This window comes from Musa acuminata, chromosome BXJ3-3 (genome assembly GCF_036884655.1).
Source record: "Musa acuminata AAA Group cultivar baxijiao chromosome BXJ3-3, Cavendish_Baxijiao_AAA, whole genome shotgun sequence".
Taxonomy (NCBI): domain Eukaryota; kingdom Viridiplantae; phylum Streptophyta; class Magnoliopsida; order Zingiberales; family Musaceae; genus Musa; species Musa acuminata.
Genome location: NC_088351.1, coordinates 36,108,803 through 36,123,837, shown reverse-complemented (window position 1 = coordinate 36,123,837; position 15,035 = coordinate 36,108,803). Strand labels below are relative to the sequence as shown.

At 44.0% G+C, this 15,035-nt stretch overlaps 2 protein-coding genes across 2 annotated transcripts; one reads left to right on the top strand and one right to left on the bottom strand.

Annotated features, from left to right (window-relative positions):
- The first annotated feature begins 3,040 nt into the window (after window positions 1-3,040).
- Window positions 3,041-8,730, top strand: LOC103978762 (probable LRR receptor-like serine/threonine-protein kinase At2g16250). Its single transcript, XM_009394683.3, has 4 exons — window positions 3,041-5,646; window positions 6,288-6,416; window positions 7,618-7,640; window positions 7,726-8,730. Exons 1-4 carry the CDS (start codon window positions 3,677-3,679, stop codon window positions 8,304-8,306), a joined length of 2,703 nt encoding a protein of 900 aa, XP_009392958.2. The 5' UTR covers window positions 3,041-3,676; the 3' UTR covers window positions 8,307-8,730.
- A 1,498-nt stretch (window positions 8,731-10,228) lies between these two features.
- Window positions 10,229-14,905, bottom strand: LOC103978763 (BTB/POZ domain-containing protein At1g63850). Its single transcript, XM_009394685.3, has 3 exons — window positions 13,673-14,905; window positions 11,684-12,009; window positions 10,229-10,554 (listed from the first exon to the last, which is right to left on the bottom strand). The coding sequence occupies exons 1-2, from the start codon at window positions 14,816-14,818 to the stop codon at window positions 11,731-11,733; spliced, it is 1,425 nt and encodes a 474-aa protein (XP_009392960.2). The 5' UTR covers window positions 14,819-14,905; the 3' UTR covers window positions 10,229-10,554; window positions 11,684-11,730.
- Between the last annotated feature and the right edge of the window lie 130 nt (window positions 14,906-15,035).

Genomic DNA, 15,035 nt, shown 5'->3' with positions numbered 1-15,035 from the left:
TGGTTTAATATCCCTCGGAAGCCCTTCTCTCATCTTAACAACTTCAAGGACTTGATTTCATGGTCATTAAAGTCAAACTGACCATTTTGTCTGCAGTCAGTCAAATTAGAAGGCTATATAAGGTTAAAACTTGGTTTTGTCACCTTCTTGTTCTTGATCAATCGTCTCACACGTTTCTCCAACCTCACTCGGAGGAAGAACACCGAGAAAAGATAATGTAATTAAAAGAAAGGAAAAGAAAACATACTAGTCCGACTTGTAGTAGTTTGGAAGAACAGTTTGCGAATGCAGACCTGCTCATTTATTTGACTTTGAGCTCAATTTTCCTTCTTCGGCAAGCTAAAAGACAAATATTAGAGTGTGGAAAATGTCACACCACTTGGTTCTTTTGAACTGTTCTTCACATATGTTCATCAAAAGTCTGCCACGACTTGCTGAAGGATTTCATTATCAGAGGTGGTGTCTACAAACGCAATTCTATTCGACACGACAACTTACGACACTGTCATTTTCTGAGATGAAAGAGTAGTTTAGACGCCATATTTTATATCTCGAGCCGTATTTATGCTGCAGATCTCACAAGCTTCGAAGAACAGAAAGAGAACTTAAATAGCAGAAAATAAGCTCTTCGGAATGCAGAATATGAAGACGATTCTTTCCTTCTCCTTTTCCCTTAAACAAAAGCTTTGCCTGGTGTTCTTCCGATGCCATCCATTCCTGAAGCTCTCAAAACACAACAGGAGGCGACGTTACCCCTTTAGACTTACCCAGTCCCTCACCTGACTTCGATTGGACCGAGCCTGGGCCAAATGCGGGTCCCGTTTCGTGAGTTTCTTCTCAGGGACTCGGTCGGGCCGCCATCGCGGGGTGCGGCAATCGCACACGCGTCCAAATCGCGCCGCCCGTAGCGTAGTGGTCCCCGTGTCGTCGCTTTAAATCTCGCGGCGATTCCGACCGTTCTCGAACCCCGCCCACCTCCCCGTTGACCAGCGACAGGTCTTGCCAAATGCACCCTGGCTTCTACTGAAACTTCCAAATTGCCACGCTCAATCACCAGCGATGGCAGCACGTCGGCGTTTATTGCTTCCGCTGCTTAATTATGGAGGGATCAAAACATAAATATCCAAGTTGAATTCATACTTTCAATTTTCTAATGTACAATAAAATTTATATTGTTGTATTCTTTTCTCAGGTTTTCACTTTATATATGAACAATACTTTGACATGTTCTGCCTTCCATATCACTGGAAATAGATTGCACATCAACAACTATATATATATATATATATATATATATATATGAGGAAGAGGAAATCTCATACGCACTTCCTTCAGTTTTGGTTCGAAAGGAGGCATGCATGCATCACAGTATGTTCAAGGAACTTAATGCATTCACATAGGTAGGACGATACCCTTTGTGAATAGCAAACGTAAAACCTCATTATTTGGCTGCGACCCCATATTCTACTTCCCTTCCATGTCTTCTATCTGGTAACAACATGACCAAACCCTACGGTTGCTGCCTTCAATTCTATCACCCTTCTCCATGTACGCTACTGTATCATTTGCTCCTCTCAACTGCCCACCACAGCATCGTCCTCCCGTTTAATTCCTTCTCATCAAGCGATGAATATGAGAGGATAGCAATGTGGCAGGAGAGAGATAGAGAGATAGAGAGAGAGAGAGAGAAGGAAGAGGGGACGACAAAGGCATTCAAAGGCAGGAGGAGAATGATGACCGCATGGTGACAGAGGTTGTTGTGGTTGGAAGCTAAGTACGAGTGCAGGACGGTGGGACTATAGAAGCTGTGTGAGGGAAGCCGCAAATGGTAGCAGCAGAGAGAGAGAGAGAGAGAGATTGTAATAGTTCGAGGAAGATGAAGAGTATGGAAAGACTATCTGCACAATACTGTTTGAAATATATTATCATTATATATAATCTATCAAGTAAGATATATTATCATTACTACTGTTATCAACACAACTAACATTATTATGGTATCACTATTTTCATGATTAGTGAAAATTTATTTTCTTTGCAAACATACCGACCCTATGTTCTACAAATATCAATTAATGATAAGAAATTTAACGAGTGATCTCTTTGGAATACAATAAAGCAAAACTTAAGTTTTATTGCTTGTAAAATGATCTTGTAAGTTTTATTAGGTGGTATATCATAATAAAAGGTGGTCCTAAGACATCATCTTGATATTGTTGCTTTAATAACTTCAATTTTCATGATCATGATGAAAGTGATTATTTAACCGCCCTCCATTGATGCAAATAATTAGAAAATTAAACATTTTCATAATAAATATGAAATAAAATAATATTTGTTGACATGTATTCATTCATTCCCAAAAGAAATATATCAAAATGATGGCAAATGTCTAAGTGAGGAGACAAGAGAGGGTCTACCGGATCTCTCTCTTTTCCAAGTGGAGCTTTCTTGCCGACCACATGGAAAGCTCCAAATCTTGGGAAGAAAAAGGAGGTGGAGGACGCCATCACAGCCGTCAATTTGGCCGGTCAATGACTTCGACTTCCCAAACCCTCCTAATCTCCGGTCTCAATCGCAAAGCTGGACACGATCCCAATTTTGTAATTAGCAATCCTAATCAGGGGTATTTCCATCCCACCATCATCCACCTCAGTCAAAATATTCTAAAATATAAAAAAATTCAAAATTTCATTATCATATTAAATAAAAAACAGCATAATTATAAAATAATCATATATAAAGTATAAAAATAAATAAAACGAGATATAAGAACATTATTAGCAATTATAAATAAAAATATTTTTTATGTGCATATATGATCACATTATGTTGTGTGGGGGGGGGGGATTCGTTATTTTTGGGAGTTGGTAGGGATAGATAGGTAAAACTAACAAGGAGAGATGTCACGGGAGCTCGGACGCGGAGAGGAAACGAGAGGAGGGGGAAACGGTTTCGGAAACCGGAAACCGGAAACCAAGCCATTTGCCATTTGCCAATATTTAATGTCGGCCTTCCTCACTTAGCTGTCCTCGCGCTTTTCCCGTCCAAGTCAACCCCTCCCTACTCCGCCACCTGACTGCTTCTCCTACTCCTCCTCCGGCGGCCCATACCGCCACCGCCTCCGCCGGCCACCCAACCGATCAAAAGCCCATAAAGTTAAATACTTTCATTTTTATTCCAACCTTTAATGTTCCTATGGTCGTCCAGTATTGCTTTTATTGTCGCCATTATTAGGGGGGAAGAAGAGCGAGGGTGAGAGGTAGAGAGAGGCAGCTGGCATCTGTGTTTGAGCATTTAATTGGAGCCCCTCTTAACTCGCCCCGAACGAGTAGTTGTAGACGAAGCAGCTGCTCTACCCGCCCGCTTTTCTGCTTCGCTTCTTCCGTCGAATCTTCATTCCCCTTCCCCTGCTCCTTTCCCTTTTTCTTCTTATCTGTTCCTCCCCCTGCAACTGAGAGGAGGGCCGGAGAGGAAAAGAAAGGGAGGGGCATTGATAGGACTGCGGTGGTCTGTTAATGCTGCTTGCGGAGCGGAAGCAGAGGAGTAGGAGGAGGAGGAGTAGGCCCGAAGCAGGGGCGCTGGCGGAGGGCGGGCGGTGATTGATGGCCGCTAGGGCCCACACCGTGTGCCGCAGGTTGCCACTTCTTGGTAATCCTCGGGCCCACCCGTAGCCATGCCCCGTGTCGCGGCCGCCGTCGTCGCGCTCGTCCTCGTCCTCGTCGTCGCGCTGTGGTGCGCCGCGGCGGCGCAGAACCTGAGCTCCGTGTCCGATCTCTCGGGGCTCTACAGTCTCCGCGCCTCGCTCGGTCTCCGCGCCCACGACTGGCCGCGCCGTGTGGAACCCTGCACGTCCTGGGCCGGCGTCGCGTGCAGCGCCGCTGGGCGGGTCCTCGGCGTCGACCTCTCCGGCCTCCGTCGCACCCGGCTTGGCCGCCAGAACCCACGGTTCGCCGTCGATGGGCTCAGGAACCTCACCCAGCTTCGCTCCTTCAACGCCACCGGGTTCGTGCTCCCCGGCCCCATCCCCGACTGGTTCGGCCGCGACCTCGCCCCGACCTTCGCCGTCCTCGTCCTTCGCGACGCCTCCGTCTTGGGCTCCATCCCCGACTCCCTCAGCGGTGCCGCGGGGCTCACGGTGCTCGTCCTCGCCCGCAACGCTATCACCGGGAGCATCCCGGCCACTCTCGGTCAGCTCGGCAACCTCACGGTCCTCGACCTCTCCAGCAACGTTCTCTCCGGGTCCATCCCGACGTCATTCGGGGCTCTCGCCAATCTCTCCTACCTGGATCTCTCCTCCAACTTCCTCTCCGGCCCGGTGCCACTGGCTCTCGGCACTATCCGAGACTTGAAAACCCTGATCTTGGGGAACAATAACCTCACCGGATCGATCGCCGCACAGCTCGGCGATCTCTCCTCCCTCACAGTTCTTGATCTCAGCTTCAATTCCCTCGCCGGCTCTCTTCCTGATGATCTCCAGAACCTGAGGAGCCTACAAAACCTAAGCTTGGGCAACAACTCGCTCTCAGGCTCTCTCTCCGCTGATCTCTTTGCCAGTCTCACCAGGCTTCAGTCCATCAAGCTGAGTCACAATAACTTCTCAGGGGCATTGCCGGACTCACTGTGGTCTCTCTCAGAGCTAAGGGTATTTGACGTCTCTTTCAATAACCTTACTGGAATTCTTCCAGACCTTATGCCGGCTGTTGTCAATGAGAACATCAGTGGTGCTCTCTTTGATCTTTCAAGCAATCTCTACTATGGTTCCATCTCTTCTCGCTTTGGGAGAATTTTCACCGAGTTTGTAATGGTGGATATATCGAACAATTACTTAGAAGGTGCATTGCCAGTAGATAATGCGAGCAACAATATAACTTTTGGATTGAATTGCTTTGAAGATGCTATTAACCAAAGGAAACCAGAAGACTGTTTGCAGTTCTATACTGAGAGAGGGTTACCTTATGATGGTAATGTGACCCAAAGTCCTCATCCTTCGAGCACTTCCAAGAAGGGGCATCGGAACTTAAAATATATACTGATAGGAACTCTCGGTGGCACATTGGTGCTGATAATATCGATTCTTTTGCTGGTATATTGTTTGAAGAGATCTGGTGGCCCAAGAGTTGAACAGCAGGAGAGTGGTGGAGCTGAAGGCCCTCCTGGGGATGGCACACAGGCTTCTAGTGTTGTTGTCAATTTGTCAGCTGTAGGAGAGGCCTTCCATTATGAGCAGCTGGTTCGGGCAACTTTGGGCTTTAGTGATGTGAACCTTATCAAGCATGGACACTCTGGAGATATTTACCGTGGTGTTTTGGAAAGCGGAGTTTCTGTTGTGGTGAAGAGGATCAATGTACAGGTCAGAAAGGATGCTTATGCTGCAGAGTTGGATTTGTTCTCCAAGGGTTTGCACAGGAGATTGGTGCCATTTATAGGCCACTGCTTGGAGAATGAGAATGAGAATGAGAATGAGAAATTCCTTGTCTATAAATATGTGCCAAATGGTGATCTTTGTAGTGCGTTGCAGAGGAAACCTGAGCCAGAAGAAGGATTTCACTCATTGGATTGGTTAAAGAGGTTGAAGATTGCAACAGGCATTGCCGAGGCCCTATGCTATTTTCATCATGAATGTTCGCCGCCTCTTGTCCATAGGTAATATATCTTCCTCTAAGTTTCTTATGTTGTTGTTTGACACATGATTCTAGTGTTCCTTTTTTCATCTCGTAAATTCATTTTTTTTTTTCACATCAGGGAACTTGATTCATTGCCAGTTCATGCACATCAAATTGGTTTGTCATCATATTTTCTTCGTCATCATTAATGCTGAACCTTTCTTTGACATTTATACATTTTTTATTCTGTTTGGCAAATATTTCATTTTTAGGGATGCTAGCAACCCTCTTGGGCTCAATGTTTGAACCTGTTGTGTCTTTGACCTTCGCTCAGTTGGTAAATAATTTATTAATACATGACACCTGCCATGCTTCTGTGATTTTAGATCATGCTTTTGGATAAGATATGAATCCAGCATCAGTTACTGCAGCTTTCAATGAAACCTAAAAGAACATGTTGTACAGAGGTCCTATGACCCCTTCTTTCTAGATCACAAGCCATAAAATTGTATCTTGTGTAATTCAAGCAGCCTAGATTTCCCATCTTTGTTGCATACTTAAATTCTTAGCGAGAGTTGCTTACCTCCATCCATATATTCTGAGGCAATACTGTCAAAATATCCTTGTTGTCACAAGTATTTCATCTAGTATTATCCAACTGATAAATTGTTGTGGTTGCAGAGACATCCAAGCAAGCAGTATCCTTCTTGATGATAAATTTGAAGTGAGGCTTGCTAGTTTAAGTGAGGTATGTGCACAGGAAGGAGAAGCGCACCAAAATGTCATCACTAGGCTTTTGAGAAAGTCACAGTAAGTCTAATTTATCATTATCCTTTGTTTACAAATCTTGTACTTACTTTTTCCCATTTTCTTCTTGTCTATATTGGATCTTGGTCATCTTTGTGCATCATCTAATATCTATTGGGAATTTGCCCTTTTCTTTAAATTCTGTGAGATGGTATCCATGCCAATCTCTTACCTTCTTTTATGCCATAAAGTAGGCCTCTTTAAACAAAACAAGAGTGTGTGGTGCTGTCCTGAAAACTGCAGCATATTTATCAATTCGGTAATATAAGGATATTAGTATTAAAAGATTAATCAGAAAAAGACATAAGAAAAGAATCAGCATCAGCTGCATCCAATTAGGAAACCATCATTAGAAAATAAAACATCAATCACAGACAGCCTTGGAAAGGCAATATGAAACCTTGCACAGCCTATCATTTCCCTAGAAGCTGTTGTTATTCAGAAGTTTGTAATATTCTGTTTCTTGATGATTTGAGATTCCTGTAAGAAAGAAGTAGATAGATTGAGTTAGCAGATAGAGGAAAAGATCGAATATTGCAAATAATAATCCTGTTATATATGTTCACCATCAATAGTTGTGAATCTTCACTAACTTTGTGAACATCTCATCATAGTGTATCCTTCGGGTGACAAAAATGAGATCCGTGCTGCATTAGTTTCTTACAATCAGCCAGGCTGAATAGCTAATCTTTCTTTCATCTGTGGATGTATCTAACTAGAAAAACTGTTATGATGGCTGTCTTGCTAATTCTCTTGTGAATACTCTTGTCGAGGGATGCCATTTATTCTTCTCTGTAGAAGGTGTTTAGCCATTAAATAGCAAAGAAAATTTGAGAGATTTGGTAGAGTGAACAGTCACTGAAATCTATGCTGCAAAAAGATGACTCGTAAACAGGAAGACAAGGCAAATGATTCCTCTTTTTTTTTTTCCATTTATGTCACTGATCTTCTGTTGGTTGAAACTCGCAGGTGTATGCTTGTCGTTTTTACCTGTGGGCCTGCTCTAGAAAGTGTCAAAATTTGATAAACACGCATATTCATCTTATATCATTGTCTACCGCTTTAAATCTTGTTTATTAGATACTTGTCCTTGCCATAATACCTTGATGTTGTCATCTCTCTAAAAAAGACACATTATAGAATTTTTTTGTTGCTAAGATATCATTAAGCTTGCCATGATCTAACATCTGCTTTTCTTCTGCAGGACATCAGAACAAGCAATTTCCGGTATGGAAATTCTAAAGGAACTTTCGATTCTCATTGTTTTGTTCGATTTGCAGGTGATTAATTTTGTTCCTTCATTAATTTGCAGGGCCACCTGCAACATGTGCATACGATGTATATTGTTTTGGCAAGATATTGCTCGAACTGGTTACCGGTAAGCTTGGCATTAGCGGGTCAAGTGATGCCACAATAAATGAGATGCTTGATCACACCCTGCCTTACATCAATATGTACGAAAAGGGACTTGTGGCGAAGATTGTTGATCCATTCCTTGTTGTTGATGAGGACCACTTGGAGGAGGTCTGGGCCATGGCGATCGTAGCAAAGTCTTGCCTCGATCCAAAGCCTAGCAGGCGTCCACCAATGAGACACATCCTCAAGGCATTGGAGAACCCTCTGAAGGTGGTAAGAGAAGACAACAATTCTGGCTCGGCCAGGCTAAGGGCCACTTCGTCAAGGGGTTCTTGGAATGCTGCATTCATGGGGAGCTGGCGACGCAGCTCCTCAGAGATTGCTTCTGTGCCAGGCCAACTGAGGGAGGATCAACTGTTGAGACGCTCCGGCACAACCAGGTCCCAGGGAAGCGGCGGGGAGCAGTCATTCTCTCGCAAGAGGCCATCCAAGGAGATCTTCCCAGAGCCATCCGGTTTACGTGACATGGACGATTGAAAAGGTCTTTTGTGAGTTCATGGGTAATAACATATGGTGGACTCTCCATTGGAGCTCCTGCCTATTGGCATCCGATTCATGGCCAGTTTAGTGTTCAACCCTCCTCAATTTGGTCAAGTGTTACAGGAGTTGAGAGTTGTGTCGGTTCAATTCTTTCTCGTCTGCTCCTGCCCATGCCTTTATTACATAAAATTTCTATTGCGAGAGCTGGTCCTCGAGGCAGCAGGCAGGCAGGCAGGCAAAGGTTTGTCTCAGTCGGTCACGGTGATGGGGATGCTGCTGATTCATTTTTTTGCAGTTTGGTTTGGTTCTTTTTTGTTCTTGTAAAACAAGCTGCAATTTGCAATTCTTTTCTCATGTAATTGATCCTTTATTGGTGGTTTTTCGGGGTTCTGTATATTGATTTAACTTGCTGTTTCTTTCATCCCAGTCTATAGTCTCTCATCTTAAGGGAATTGGTATGCGGATGAAGAACTGTGGATATTGGGTTTAGATTTCCCCTTTGTGATTGTGGTTTTGTTTGCTATTCACCATTGAGAAACATATTTTGAAGCTGATGCTGTTGTGTTGATGAATGTTCTGCAATGTTTCTGGAAACATAATCCATGAGACTTCCTGCTTGGTTGTCAGCCAAATATAAATTTAGATTTTGTTGTTGTTATAGGCCCACTTAACATGGTCGATTCAGAGCCATTCTTACAAGGACGTCAAGGTGGACAGACACTTGACAGCGACGGCCCAACTCGGCCCGGCCTGTAAAGATTGGGTACGAATACCGCCCTGTGAGGTTACCGTCCACCTTCTCGATAACGAAAGGGCCCAAAAATTATTTTTTTGGCCTCAAATGCTTAAAGTTCGCCGTTCTTATTATCACCGACGGTGACTGGATATCTCCGCTGCCGCTCACTCCGCCGTGGTCTTCCTGTGTCACGGCGTGCCCCTCCAATCGACAACTTGGGGCTCCACCGGCTGCGCCCTTCGTCCCTGCATCTTGTGATGGGTCGACGCAACTACGCAACCGCCTGCTTGCGGCGTGGAGCTTGGAGGGAGGGAGTCATGGCGGCGGTGCCTTCACCATGGCAAGAAGCCTCGGCTGACAGGCAAATGGAGCTGGGACACGGGGATTGCAGTCCTGTCGGCTCAATGGGCCGATAGGATAACGCGCATCGCAACTTTCGGCTTGAATCGATCCGATCTATAAAAGAAAAGGTTCAAAAACCATGACAACTTACGAATGCGTTATTTAAACCAAATCGAACAATTTGGCCCATAAGATAACACACAATCCAACTTTCGACTCGAACCGATCCGGTCTATAAAAGAAAGGGTTCAAAAACCATGACAAACGTACTTAATACGTTATTTAAACCAAATCGAAGAATTTGGCCCATAGGATAACACACAATCCAACTTTGGACTCGAACCGGTCCGGTCTATAAAAGAAAGGGTTCAAAAACCATGGCGAGCGCACCGAATGTGTTATTTGAATCGAATCGGATGATTAGGCAAGCCCATAGGATAACACACATCCCAACTCCCGGCTTGAACCGGTCCGGCCTATGAAAGAAAGGATAACCGACTGCGTTATTTGAACCAAAGGGGACGGCGACCCGGTCAATCGGCTCTTTTCGGTAATACTGACACAATCGACCCAAAATCGAACCGGTCAATGAGTTCAGGTCCGTCTTATGACTTCCATCCAACGATCCGTAGTCACAAATCACAAAGCAATACCCTAACCTGCATCGACTTCCATCCGCCATCCAAGAAGCGACGTATACCTGGTAAGGTGGCTCTCGCAACGGCGTGACACCATTGACGGCCACGATGGAACACAAGCACATCAAGTTTCCGACGACAGAGTGTCGTTTGGAGGACGATGAATTACCATACATACTGCAATCTAATGCAAGAGCATAACATCATCGGAAGCGATGCATCGTAGATGTCATAACGAGGATTCCAATCCTCCGCGACGATACGAGAAAGAGAGTTCAATACACACACAAAAGAAACTCTCGAGAGTACCTTCGTAGCTTTGATATACACACAAATGGGAACCAGGAATAGCAAGTTACCATCTATACTTCATGCCTCAGTGGTGTCGTGTTATCCATGTAGATGGTTACAGATTTGAAGTCCTCAGATGTCTGAAACCTAACAGGAACTAGTAAAAGACGGCTAATCTGCAATGGTAGACCACCTCCAGTATTGTGCAGCATGGCATCAATCTCGAGCTCACTGCTGGCTGAAGAGACAGAGAAAAAGAATAATGTCAACATAAGAACCGTCAGAAATAAAGTGTATAAGCCACAACTGGGCTCTTTAATAACCCAAAACACAGATCAGAATCAAGTAATCAACAGCTTCAACTCTAATAGAAGAATGATGCACCGCAGAAGGTGGGGGTAGCAGAGGCGGAGGTGGTGGTGGACGAGGCAGCGGAAAAGGAGCAGCGGCAGCAGAAAAGGAGAGAGAGAGAGAGAAAAAAAATAAAAGAAAGATAAGACTGTTGTCAACAACTTAAAAAACCAGAACAAAAAAACTCAATAGTGATCATCAAGTGCAGTTCGTTACCGATCAGCTTACCGTCTAGTCAGCCCTGTAATGTGAGCTTACTGGCTGGTAAGCTCCATTTTGGCCAGTGGGTGAAATCTGCCCAGTCCCTGTAGTGGTCAGCCATAGCATCGGCAAATACCAATCAGTGTCCATGGGTATGACCAAAATTTGAACCATGGTTTCTGAGCCTCTCACATATCATTATGACTATCAGGGACCTCCAAAAATTCATAATGATTGTAGCTATTGATGTAAATCAGTTGATAAATTCCTGATTTTTCTATTGATTGTTGAAAAAGCAAGTTAATTTTACTAATAAATGCTTCAGTAAGGAATGAATTTAGTAGACTAAATTTCTTCTATGATGAGCAATTCTCCAAGAAGGAAAAGAACAAATAGTTACACAAACAACAAGTTCAAGATAAACAAGACCATGGCGAAATGAACTAGTAATATATATATATATATATATATAGTCTAACTCTGAGCCACAAATAGTTGAAGCATTAGCTATGGAATGGAACAAAATCTAATGACATATAAAATAATAAAAAATAAGTTCAACTGACTCAGCATTGGAATTTAATCTCGAGTACATTGTTGTGATCGCCAGAGATAGTAATTTATTACTCAAAGTGCACCAATTCACAGTTTATAGAACAATAACTGATGATCCTAGCAGAAAATAATCTAAGAAATCCAGAAAATCATTAGCAAAAATTCAACAAATTTGTAAATGTTGAATAGGCAGTATGGATGATACCAAAAAAAAAAAACACTTCTTCCAGTTTTCAGAGCTATAGGCAATTTCAACTAACCTGATAACCGTAATCTCATGCAGCTGCTACTTGCTGGAAAGATGCAATTAGTTGGTTCTGTAATCATGAGGAGGCCTATTTGCACGCCTGAACCATGTTTTGATTGCGGATGTCAAGTGTGGGCAATCATCAAGATTGCGGGTGGAGAAGCTTAGGCACTGCTGTAGCAACTCTTGAGCATCAGACAGCGGCAAGGTGGATATAATCTTCAAAAATGTCTCTTCCAGATCTGGGTAAAGTGTTCTATAGCCACTAGGCAATGGTGAAAAGGTATCCCTGAGAACATTCAACACAGGGAGCCAGTTTCTCACAATCTTCATTCTTACCTGAGACCAGGAATTACTACAGTTAGGAGTTCATCGGCTCCAATCACTAACTGGGAAGCCTAGATAGCAATGGTATGACAGACCAAAATTTCAAAAGCATCATGGAACTAAATAAGTGAAGAATAAAGAATAATAATAAAGTATATAACTTCAACGAATATGGTAATGCTTAGTAAATTAAACATCTTAGATAAAAATCATGTGATCTTGGTAGGAATAAATTAGAAAAAAAAAACGATAAACTGTTACATTCAAGTTATTGAAAAAGTTTGTCACTCATGACGGAACCATTTTAAGGAGTGTAGAAGAGATATTAAACTGTTAAACAATATGAGAACTATTTGGGTATAGATAATCTTATACATGGATGGGTTATGATTTCATAGGAACTTGATCCCAAGCTTCATCTTCTGTAACTTACAAAAACATAAGAAAAAAAACTCATCTCGCATCCGACAGAAGATGGAGGGAGATAGACTTAAATACAGATATTTTCTTGTTTTGGACCTCTGGCAAGCTGGAGGTGATGGCAACTGCATGGACTAACTTAAGGGTATAGCAGCCATATAGTTAAAGACGATACGCATTCTGGTCATGAATTTGCATGAAACAGTTGGTTGTGTACATAATTATGAATAAGTCCATATCTATGAAAAAAAAAAAGTGATAGGAATGTTGATTGGTGTCCACTGAGTTGGTGGGTGGCACATAACTTTTGTCAATGGTATCAGCACATCAGGAATAAGGACACAAAAGGTATGGAAAAAAAAAAGGATAAGCAGCAAAATGGTGGTGGATTAAGCAATGATACAAGGCAGGATTTACCACTATTATAAAATGAAGTGTATTAATGATGTACTTCAATTATAGATAGCAATGGTAGGATGAACATGTCAACAATGTTCCTGTCAAAAATCAAAAGATCCAGTAAATCATCAAATGCTGTTTTCAGTCACCACACTTGAGGAGAGCAGTTCAGTCCATTGACTAAGGCAACAAGCTGGGAACAGGACTTGCAAGACTAGAGGATTAAGCACCTTGCAGACTGCAACTTTCACACAGGAAAAGAAAAAGAAAAAAGACGATGAAGACAAAGGTAAGACCAAATTATCCTGCAATTTTCGCACAGGAAAGGAAAAAGAAAAAGATGACGATGACAATGTAAGACCAAATGATCCTGCAGCATCCACGTCCTTGACTTTTTATCACTACAAGGGCTCATAGTTAGCAAAATAGTTGAATACACATCCTCTAACACTAATTTTGGCAGGTCTGAAGGACCAAGTTCTAAAGCTTCCGTAGCACCCACCCGAAATCTGGCCATTCCAACATGGCTTAATCTATCAATGGCAATAAAGAAAAAATATATAGTAAAAGATAACAATTAAAAAAACCTATGTTATTTAAACAAAAAATTGGATTAATTTTGTCAGGAGTCCCCATTGCCTCATAAAAGAAAGCTGAGTAAAACTAACTTCCGTCACAACTTTAAATTGGAGGAGAAAAAAATCACACTTCTTTCAAATCGTTGGTCTTTTTTCCCATAACTGAAAACTTAAAGCTCTTGTTTCCCATCCATGATGCTGAACAATCTTAATTACCATATTTTTCAGAATAGAGCATAAGTTGTAGAGTAAAGAAACGAGGGTTATGAAAGGCAGACCTGTCGAGGAGCCAAAGTAGCCCCCGAAGCAACAGCATCGGCAAGCCGGTAGCTGCACCTGGTGACCAGCAATGGTAGTCCAGGTGCAATATTCTTCCATGTATCGTCCCTAAAAGTCTTCATCAAGTCAGCTGCCAGTGCCTCCTGCTCGCTCCACTCCCTCACTGCAGTGTCGGCCACCCTAACCTCGATTATCCTCTCCACCAGCCAATGCAAATGCTTTAAGTTCGACATCACCGCATGCAAATTCAGCCTCTGGATTGCCTCCCTCTCATCACTATCCTCCGCCACCCGGACATCTGGGCTCGCATACTTGCCCAAGTAATCTTTCACCGTCTCCAAGCTCGACAAGAAGGCCTGGTCCAGTACCCTCTGTACCGATTCCCGATACGGGAAATCCTTCAGTATCTTCGCCACAAAAGCCTTGACGGTGGCCACATTGGGGTGCCGCCTGATCGCCACGTCGATCAATCCATGAAGCATTTCTTCAGACATGCTCTTCCAATCTCCCGAGGCCGCCACCACGGGCGAAACCCTAGCGACGAGTTCCCGGGATTCCTCTTCACCGAGGAAAGGGATCAACGTGAGGACCCTTTCTTCCTCCTCCTCCGTCCAAGGCATTGCCTCGAGGAACCGAACGCAAGCCCGGACGCAATCCTCAAACAGGAACTCCAGCGCCACCGGCATCATCTCCAGGGCGTCAGTAACCGAGGCGACGGCTCCGGAGAAATCGAGGGTGTGGAGGAGCCGAATGACGGCGACATGGGCGTCAAAGGGGCCTTGACGGTGGCGATCATCGTCTCGAGGGATCTTGAGGGTTACCCGGAGCGGGATCGCGTCGCCGGATGAAGCGCTAGGTCGCTGCCACCTGTCGGAGAGGAGGGCGGCGAAGTAGTCGGAGCGGCGGAGGGCGGCGGACTGGACGTGAAGGTCGAGGCAGGTGAGGTAAGCGTCAGGATGAGGGTCGTGATCGGGATCAAACTGGAGGTGGAGGAGGACGTCAGAGAAGGAAGGGTCGTTGAAGCCACCAGGGTCGAAGGCGGGGCAGCGGAACGGCGAGGGGGAGGATCGCTCCTCCGCTAGGGCTCCGTCGAGGGAGGAGAGGTGACCGCTGCTCCCGACGCGTTGCCGTTTCCTAAGAGACATAGTGGTCGATGGGGCGCGAGCAAATTGGCAAGGCAGATCGAGAAGAGAGAGAGAGAGAGAGAGATAACTTCCCTACATATTTTGCTTTACCGAAATATGTGGTCGAGTCTTTTCGAAGAGGCACAGATAAGTCCTTTGGGAAATAATCCTCCCATACAATCGTAAATTCTCAAGAAATTCGTCGAAAATTATATTTTCTCTTTGAGGCTCTAATTTA